This window comes from Triticum dicoccoides, chromosome 4A (assembly GCF_002162155.2).
Source record: "Triticum dicoccoides isolate Atlit2015 ecotype Zavitan chromosome 4A, WEW_v2.0, whole genome shotgun sequence".
NCBI classification, from domain to species: domain Eukaryota; kingdom Viridiplantae; phylum Streptophyta; class Magnoliopsida; order Poales; family Poaceae; genus Triticum; species Triticum dicoccoides.
Genome location: NC_041386.1, coordinates 644,120,235 through 644,129,354, shown reverse-complemented (window position 1 = coordinate 644,129,354; position 9,120 = coordinate 644,120,235). Strand labels below are relative to the sequence as shown.

The following is a 9,120-nucleotide window of genomic DNA, read 5'->3' as shown; positions in this document are numbered from 1 at the left end:
GATCTATGTGCTAATTAATGTAGTCTTATTTGAGGAACAGGGATACATGTATCTAGACTTTAACTAATTCCGGTCAACTTTCTATTAAATCCATGTATCGTATGCTTTGGGCCGTACATGTTAGATGTCCTGTTACAAAAATTGATTTGCTAACATTCCACTTAAAATTGAAGTGCTTTTGTGGCTCATGTGTAGGAACGGTACATGGACTAAAGATAATCTCTCTAAGAGAGGTGGACAGGAAATGAAAAATATCGTTTATGTGATCATAAAGCAATATGAAGGAAAAAGTGCTAGTCTTTTCTTTTCTCAAGGAAGCAGATGTCAACAATGGTGCTAGTCTTTTCTCCAGGAAAGAAAAAGGCACGCACCACGGAAGAAAAACCCTGATGTGTCCTTCCAACGAGGAGGGGTTGGAGCATTAATTGGGAGATACCTAATATCCATATATGGAGTGGTGATAAACACAACGCCTTGGTCGTCTCCTCCGCCAGCTTCCAACAAGCTATCGGTCTGCTGCTCTGCCTACACCGCCGCGCCGATAGGATAGCTGAGCTGAAGAGCGGCATTCTTGTTCGGCAGCTGAGCGTGGCATGTCGAAGGCGCCGCGCGGCCCCAGGAAGCCGGCGACGAGAGGCCCTTGGTCGACGGAGGAGGACGCCAAGCATGGCCTCGGCCGCTGGAGCGACATCCCCAGGCTAGCAGGTATACTGTGTAGAGAGTGTGCACAGTAACTCGCGTCACGGTCGATTTTATAGTGCTAACACATCTGATTTTATCATGCTCTGTGTGTGCAAGTCCGAATCGCTATGCTAGCTACTCCTAGTTTGATGGAATTATCCTTTGAGTAATTGTGTTGTATGGTTGCAATTAATAGGCATTGAGAGGGGCGGGAAGAGCTGCCGGCTGAGGTGGTTAAACTACCTCCGGCCGGACCTGAAGCGGGCCGCGCTCTCGCAGGAAGAGGAAGATCTCATCATCCAACTCCATTCCATCATAGGCAACAGGTACATACAAACTCATCCGACTTAGCAAGGCGGATTGATTGATCGACGAGGAGGTTGTTCATTTCATCATTGACGAGGAAATTCATGCATTGGATGGGCAGCTGGACTCTGATCGCGGCGTGCCTGCCGGGGCGGACGGACAACGGGGTCAAGAACTTCTGGAACGCCTCCATCAAGCACAAGCTCCGCCGGCGTGGCATCGACCCGGACACCCACGAGCCGGTGGTCGACGAGGGCAGCAGGAACGGCGACGCCCAGTACATCCTGCCATCCCACCTTGAGGCAGGTAGCAACGCGTGCAGCCATGGAGCCCTCAGCCCTGACGCTGCCGGACTCCATCACTCGCTACGTGGACACGGACCCGCTGCAGCTCCAGCATGGCGTTGTACTTGTACAGCCGGCGGTGTCGAGCTCCAGCACGGTGGGCTCTGACCCGTCCGGCTCCGGCTCCGACACCGGCGAGCAGTGGAACAACCTCGTAGACGGCAGTCAGCTGTTCGATCTGACGGAGAGTAGCACTACTACTACTACCAAGTCGGGCACCACCAACCACGCCTGCTCCCATCGCCGACTGGAAGCTGGTTGGAGCTGCTCCGCGAGTACCTTGAATGGCTCGGTTTCGTATTGGGTGTAGTATACTTACTTATATCGGTTGGTGCTTTTTCGGGGAAAAAAATAACGGCTGGTGCTTGAACTGAACTGACTAAAACAATGTCGTCAACGGCGGCGAGCAATCTATTACCGCCGCGCGTGCGCGCAATACTAGACTCACGGGGTGCATCCGACGGACCTTTACGGGGTGGCCAACGTGCCCTCTCATAATTCGCCCCCCCTGATTTTCACTGATGGGCCCGCTGCTCTTAATTAAATCCTAGCCATTAATACTTAATCAACCCCATAAAACCCCGTAAACACCCCGTGAGTGTAGCATTGCTCTATCCGTACGACCGTACGTGCCATATATCCGTCGCTGCTTATTGTTAAGAATTAATTAACACCCGTTGAACAGGCATTATCTCTGTTTTCCCTCCAAGGTCTCTTCCAATGCATTGATGCTTAAAGATGAGGTGTTAAGTGCATAAAAGAATGTAGTAACTAATCTCTCAATGCATTGTCGCTTAGCTTTTGTAGCTAAGCTTTCCTCATATAATTGTTCATTGAGCCCCGCTTCGATACACTCCCTACTAAATGTATAAATGGTAAAATTGACCTACCTAATTTCATACGCATGATGGGTCGCCCTCTTGGTTTACATCCACCCGCTGTAACCAAGTGGGACAGCTGACTTGTCGTGCCTAGTTATTTTTTTATTCTTGTTGTTGGCATCTTCTAAGTTTGGTTTTCTTCTTCTTTTTTGTTTTGTTTTGTTTGGCCTTTTCTTCTTGCGGTTTTATTCTTTTTATGTTTCTTTTTTCATTTTCTTAAATTCGTGAACTTATCTTTTAAATGTGTGAACTTTTATTCAAATGAATGAACGTTCTTCGACCCGCAATGTCCAACTCGAGTAGCTATCAATGGTGCTTTGTAGCTTGAGGTCGGATGTTCGACTCCACGCTCCACTTTTTAAGAAGATGTGAACCATCAAATCAGAGCCAGATGGATGAAACAGAGGCAAGCTTTTGGCGTTCTCTCTGACAAGAGAGTGCGACAAAAAATAAAAGGCAAGTTTTATAGGACAGCGATTTGACCTGCAATGTTGTATGGCGCTGAGTGTTTGCCGACTAAAAGACGACATGTTTAACAGTTAGGTGTGGCGGAGATGCACATGTTCAGATGGATGTGTGGCTACACAAGGAAGGACTGAGTCCAAATGATGATATATAAGATAGAATTGGGGTAGCACCGATTGAAGAGAAGCTTGTCCAACATCGTCTGAGATGGTTTGGGCATATTCAGCGCAGATCTCCGGAAGCTCCAATGCATAGCGGACGGCTAAAGCATGCTGATAATTCAAGAGAGGTTGGGGTAGACCGAAGTTAATATGGGAGGAGTCCGTAAAGAGAGATCTGGAGGACTGGAAATCACCAAAGAACTAGCCATGGACACAGGTGCATGAAAGCTTGATATCCATGCGCGATAACCATGACTTAGTTGTGAGATTTTATGGGTTTCACCTCTAGCCTACCCCAACTTGTTTGGGACTAAAGACTTTGTTGTTGTTGAGTAGTAGTAGTTAATGTTTTTCAATTTTGCAAACTTTTACCAAATTAGTGAATTTTTTCTAGCAGATTCATGAGCTTTTTTAAAATTGATGATTTTTTTCGATTTCACGAACTCTTATCAAATTCGTCAATTTTTTTGTCAAATTTGTGACCTTTTTTATATCAAAATCATGAATATTTCTTCAAATCAATGAACCTTCTCAATTTCAAGATTTTTTTGTCACATTCATGTAATCTTGTGAATTTTTCTTTAATCTATGAACATTCTTTTTAATTTTAAAAACCAACAGCCGTGCAACCAGACTGCATTATTATATAGCCAAGCTTACTGCCTCCTCCGTGTAACCAAACGAGGTGGGACTAAAACCACGAATGGCAAGGTGTGTTGCTTGCATATACATACATGTAGGCTGCAACAAAAAGCAGAAAACAAGTAGTATATGCCTTGCATGCAAGTGATCAGTTTGGCCCGTGGAATCGACCGCAGGCATGTGTTGATCGCTACATATGGCAAAAAATTTCCAACACCAAAAATTTGTTTTTTTTTGGTTTTGGCATCGGTTCGGTCTTAGGTTTGTTGTATTTTTGCCCACCCCTAGCTCCAAGGAGGAAAAAAGTTTGCAAAAACTAAAATTCGTTCATTGATCTGAAAAAATTCATGAATTTGACAAAAAAAGTTTACAAATTTGATAAAAAATCATCCATTTGGAAAATGTTCACGAATTGAAAAAAGGTTAGAATTAAATACGCTTTTCACAGGAGGCCACCCGACTGGGCCGATGCATTGTTGCGCGTGGAAACAAGGAAAAACATAAATAATAGTTTTAAGTACCTGTTTAAATTATGATTTTAAATACTCTTTTCCTTGAAACAAGGCATTAATGCATACCATGGGCATGACCACCCACTGGCAAAAGTTGAGGTCATTTCATAAATGTCCAAAAAATCACTATGTTCAAGGAAGCTTCTGTGTGAGAGCACGCTGTTTATTGACATCCTTGAAATGACCCCAATTGTTTTCCATTGACTTGTATGACCAATTCAAGTCACTATGCCAAGTTGTTATATTTTTGACAAATTTTGTATTTTCTAGAATTTTCTCGATCAAAAAACATAGATAAATGGCCAGACATGTCACAACTTGCATATTGTATCAGAAATCGTTCAGACCTGACATGGATGTCTACCATGGGCATGTTCACCTGCTTGCCAAAATTGGGGTCACTTGAAGGATGTTCAAAAATAGATCATGTTCAACGGAGGGAGTTTGGGTAGGCTAGAAGGCTATGTCGAGAGCACATTACTTTTTGACATCCTTGAAATGGCCTAATTTTTTCCAAGGTCTTGTACGACAAATTTAAGGCATCATGCCAAGATATTTTGGTTTTCATTTTTTTGCATTTTCTTGAGTTCTCTCAGTCAAAAAAGGCCGATAAATGGCCCGGCATGTCACAACTTGCTTATGGTGTCGAAAATTGTTCAAACCTTATAGCGATGCCTACCATACCCATGCCCACATGCTTGTTGGAGTTATTTTAAGGATGTCCAAACATAGACCATGTTCAATGGAGGGTGTTCTGGTAGGCCAGAAAGCTCCGTCTGAGAGCACGTTGTTTCCCGACATCCTTAAAATGACCCCAATTTTTTCATGGCCTTGTATGACCAATTCAAGGCACCATGCCAAGTAATTTTGATGTCGACAAATTTTGCATTTTTCAGAGTTTTCTTGGATAAGAAAGGTCGACAAATGATCGGACATGTCACAACTTGCATACGGTGTTGGGAATCGTTCAAACGTGGCATGGATGACAACCATGGGCATCCCCATCTGCTTGCAAAGTTGGAGTCATTTCAAGAATATCCAAAACTAGACCATGTTCATGTTGGAAATATGCCCTGGAGGCAATAATAAAATGATTATTATTATTATATTTCCTTGTTCATGATAATTGTCTATTATTCATGCTATAATTGTGTTATCCGGAAATCATAATACATGTGTGAATACATAGACCATAACATGTCCCTAGTGAGCCTCTAGTTAACTAGCTCGTTGATCAACAGATAGTCATGGTTTCCTGACTATGGACATTGGATGTCATTGATAATGGGATCACATCATTAGAAGAATGATGTGATGGACAAGACCCAATCCTAAGCATAGCACAAGATTGTGTAGTTCGTTTGCTAGAGCTTTTCCAATGTCAAGTATCATTTCCTTAGACCATGAGATCGTGTAACTCCCGGATGCCGTAGGAGTGCTTTGGGTGTACCAAACGACACAACGTAACTGGGTGACTATAAAGGTATACTACAGGTATCCCCGAAAGTATCTGTTGGGTTGATACGGATCGAGACTGGGATTTGTCACTCCGTATGACGAAGAGGTATCTCTAGGCCCACTCGGTAATGCATCATCATAATGAGCTCAATGTGACCAAGTGTTTGGTCACGGGATCACGCATTACAGTACGAGTAAAGTGACTTGCCGGTAACAAGATTGAACGAGGTATTGGGATACCGACGATCGAATCTCGGGCAAGTAACGTACCGATTGACAAAGGGGATTGTATACGGGATTACTTGAATCCTCGACATCGTGGTTCATCCGATGAGATCATCGGGGAGCATGTGGGAGCCAACATGGGTATTCAGATCCCGCTGTTGGTTATTGACCGGAGAGTCGTCTCGATCATGTCTGCGTGTCTCCCGAACCCGTAGGGTCTGCACACTTAAGGTTCGGTGACGCTAGGGTTGTAGAGATATTAGTATGCGGTAACCCGAAAGTTGTCCGGAGTCCCGGATGAGATCCCGGACGTCATGAGAAGTTCCGGAATGGTCCGGAGGTGAAGAATTGTATATAGGAAGTCCAGTTTCGGCCACCGGGAAAGTTTCGGGGGTCACCGGTATTGTACCGGGACCACCGGAAGGGTCCCGGGGGTCCACCGGGTGGGGTCACCTATCCCGGAGGGCCCCATGGGCTGAAGTGGGAGGGGAACCAGCCCCTGGTGGTTTAGTGCGCCCCCCATTGGCCTCCCCCTGCGCCTAGGGTTGGTAACCCTAGGGGTGGGGGGTGCCCCACCTGACTTGGGGGGCAAGTTTCCCCTTGGCCGCCGCCCCCCCCCCCCCTTGGAGATGGGATCTCCTAGGGCCGGCGCCCCCTAGGGGCCCTATATATAGTGGAGGGGAGGGAGGGCATCCGCACCCAAGTCCCTGGAGCCTCCCTCTCCCCTCGTAACACCTCTCCCTCTCGTTGGAGCTTGGCGAAGCCCTGCCGAAATCACCGCTGCTTCCACCGCCACGCCGTCGTGCTGCTGGATCTCCATCAACCTCTCCTTCCCCTTACTGGATCAAGAAGGAGGAGACATCTTCCCCAACCGTACGTGTGTTGAACACGGAGGTGTTGTCCGTTCGACGCTCGGTCATCGGTGATTTGGATCATGACGAGTACGACTCCATCAACCCCGTTCTCTTGAACGCTTCCGCTTGCGATCTACAAGGGTATGTAGATGCACTCCCCTCTTCCTCGTTGCTAGATGACTCCATAGATTGATCTTGGTGATGCGTAGAAATTTTAAAATTCTGATACGTTCCCCAACAGTGGCATCATGAGCTAGGTCTATGGGTAGTTTCTATGCACGAGTAGAACACAAGTTGTTGTGGGCGTTGATTTTGTCAATTTACTTGCCGTTACTAGTCTTATCTTGATTCGGCGGCATCGTGGGATGAAGCGGCCCGGACCGACCCGTACGCTTACATGAGACTGGTTCCACCGACTGACATGCACTAGTTGCATAAGGTGGCTAGCGGGTTTCTGTCTCTCCCACTTTAGTCGGATCGGATCCGATGAAAAGGGTCCTTATGAAGGGTAAATAGAAATTGGCATATCACGTTGTGGTTTTGGCGTAGGTAAGAAACGTTCTTGCTAGAAACCTATAGCAGCCACGTAAAAACTTGCGACAACAATTAGAGGACATCTAACTTGTTTTTGCAGCATGTGCCATATGATGTGATCTGGACAAAAGGATGTGAGGAATGATATATGTGATGTATGAGATTGATCATGTTCTTGTAATAGGAATCACGACTTGCATGTCGATGAGTATGACAACCGGCAGGAGCCATAGGAGTTGTCTTAATTTATTTATGACCTGCGTGTCAACATAAACATCATGTAATTACTTTACTTTATCACTAACCGTTAGCCATAAAAGTAGAAGTAATAGTTGACGAGACAACTTCATGAAGACACGATGATGGAGATCATGATGATGAAGATCATGGTGTCATGCCGGTGACGACGATGATCATGCGCCCCGAAGATGGAGATCAAAAGGAGCAAAATGATATTGGCCATATCATGTCACTATTTGATTGCATGTGATGTTTATCATGTTTTACATCTTATTTTCTTAGAACGACGATAGCTTAAATAAGATGATCCCTCACAATAATTTCAAGAAAGTGTTCCCCCTAACTGTGCACCGTTGCGAAGGTTCGTTGTTTCGAAGCACCACGTGATGATGGGGTGTGATAGATTCTAACGTTCGAATACAAAGTGTAAGCCAGATTTACACACGCAATACACTTAGGTTGACTTGACGAGCCTAGCATGTACAGACATGGCCTCGGAACACGGAAGACCGAAAGGTCGAACATGAGTCGTATAGAATATATGATCAACATGAGGATGTTCACCGATGATGACTAGTCCGTCTCACGTGATGATCGGACACGGCCTAGTTGACTCGGATCATGTATCACTTAGATGACTAGAGGGATGTCTGTCTGAGTGGGAGTTCATTAAATAATTTGATTAGATGAACTTAATTATCATGAACTTAGTCTAAAAAACCTTTGCAAAATGTCTTGTAGATCAAATGGCCAACGCTCATGTCAACCTCAACTTCAACGCGTTCCTAGAGAAAACCAAGCTGAAAGATGATGGCAGCAACTATACGGACTGGGTCCGGAACCTGTGGATCATCCTCATAGCTGCCAAGAAAGCATATGTCCTAGAAGCACCGCTAGGTGAAGCACCCATCCCAGAGAACCAAGACGTTATGAATGCTTGGCAGTCGCGTGCTGATGATTACTCCCTTGTTCAGTGCGGCATGCTTTACAGCTTAGAACCGGGGCTCCAATAGCGTTTTGAGCAACACGAAGCATATGAGATGTTCGAAGAGCTGAAAATGGTTTTCCAAGCTCATGCCCGGGTCGAGAGATATAAAGTCTCCGACAAGTTCTACAGTTGTAAGATGGAGGAAAATAGTTCTGTCAGTGAGCACATACTCAAAATGTCTGGGTTGCACAACCGCTTGTCCCAGCTGGACATTAATCTCCCGGATGAGGCGGTCATTGACAGAATCCTTCAGTCGCTCCCACCTAGCTATAAGAGCTTTGTGATGAACTACAATATGCAGGGGATGGTGAAAACTATTCCTGAAGTATTTTCAATGCTGAAATCAGCGGAGGTGGAAATCAAAAAGGAACATCAAGTGTTGATGGTCAATAAAACCACTAGTTTCAAGAAAGGCAAGGGTAAGAAGAATTTCAAGAAGGACGGCAAGGGAGTTGCCGCGGCCGGTAAATCAGTTGCCGGGAAGAAGCCAAAGAATGGACCCAAACTTGAGACTGAGTGCTTTTATTGCAAGGGAAAGGGACATTGGAAGCGGAACTGCCCCAAATACTTAGCGGACAAGAAGGCCGGCAACACTAAAGGTATATGTGATATACATGTAATTGATGTGTACCTTACCAGTACTCGTAGTAGCTCCTGGGTATTTGATACCGGTGCGGTTGCTCATATTTGTAACTCAAAACAGGAGCTGCGGAATAAGCGGAGACTGGCGAAGGACGAGGTGACGATGCGCGTCGGGAATGGTTCCAAGGTCGATGTGATCACCGTCGGCACGCTACCTCTACATTTACCTACGGGATTAGTTTTAAAC

The 9,120-nt window shown here is 45.4% G+C and overlaps 1 protein-coding gene across 1 annotated transcript; it reads left to right on the top strand.

Annotated features, from left to right (window-relative positions):
* Nucleotides 1-390: 390 nt before the first annotated feature.
* On the top strand, nucleotides 391-1,706 carry LOC119289542 (transcription factor MYB86-like). The gene is made up of 3 exons (XM_037568845.1): nucleotides 391-705; nucleotides 878-1,007; nucleotides 1,109-1,706. The coding sequence occupies exons 1-3, from the start codon at nucleotides 594-596 to the stop codon at nucleotides 1,437-1,439; spliced, it is 573 nt and encodes a 190-aa protein (XP_037424742.1). The 5' UTR covers nucleotides 391-593; the 3' UTR covers nucleotides 1,440-1,706.
* The last annotated feature ends 7,414 nt before the right edge of the window (nucleotides 1,707-9,120 follow it).

Excerpts from the sequence above, each read along its gene's own strand:
- LOC119289542 (XM_037568845.1), top strand. The coding sequence starts at position 594 with ATGTCGAAGGCGCCGCGCGGCCCCAGGAAGCCGGCGACGAGAGGCCCT. Across the intron at positions 706-877 it reads CGACATCCCCAGGCTAGCAG|GCATTGAGAGGGGCGGGAAG; the intron begins GTATACTGTGTA and ends TGCAATTAATAG. Across the intron at positions 1,008-1,108 it reads CATTCCATCATAGGCAACAG|CTGGACTCTGATCGCGGCGT; the intron begins GTACATACAAAC and ends TTGGATGGGCAG.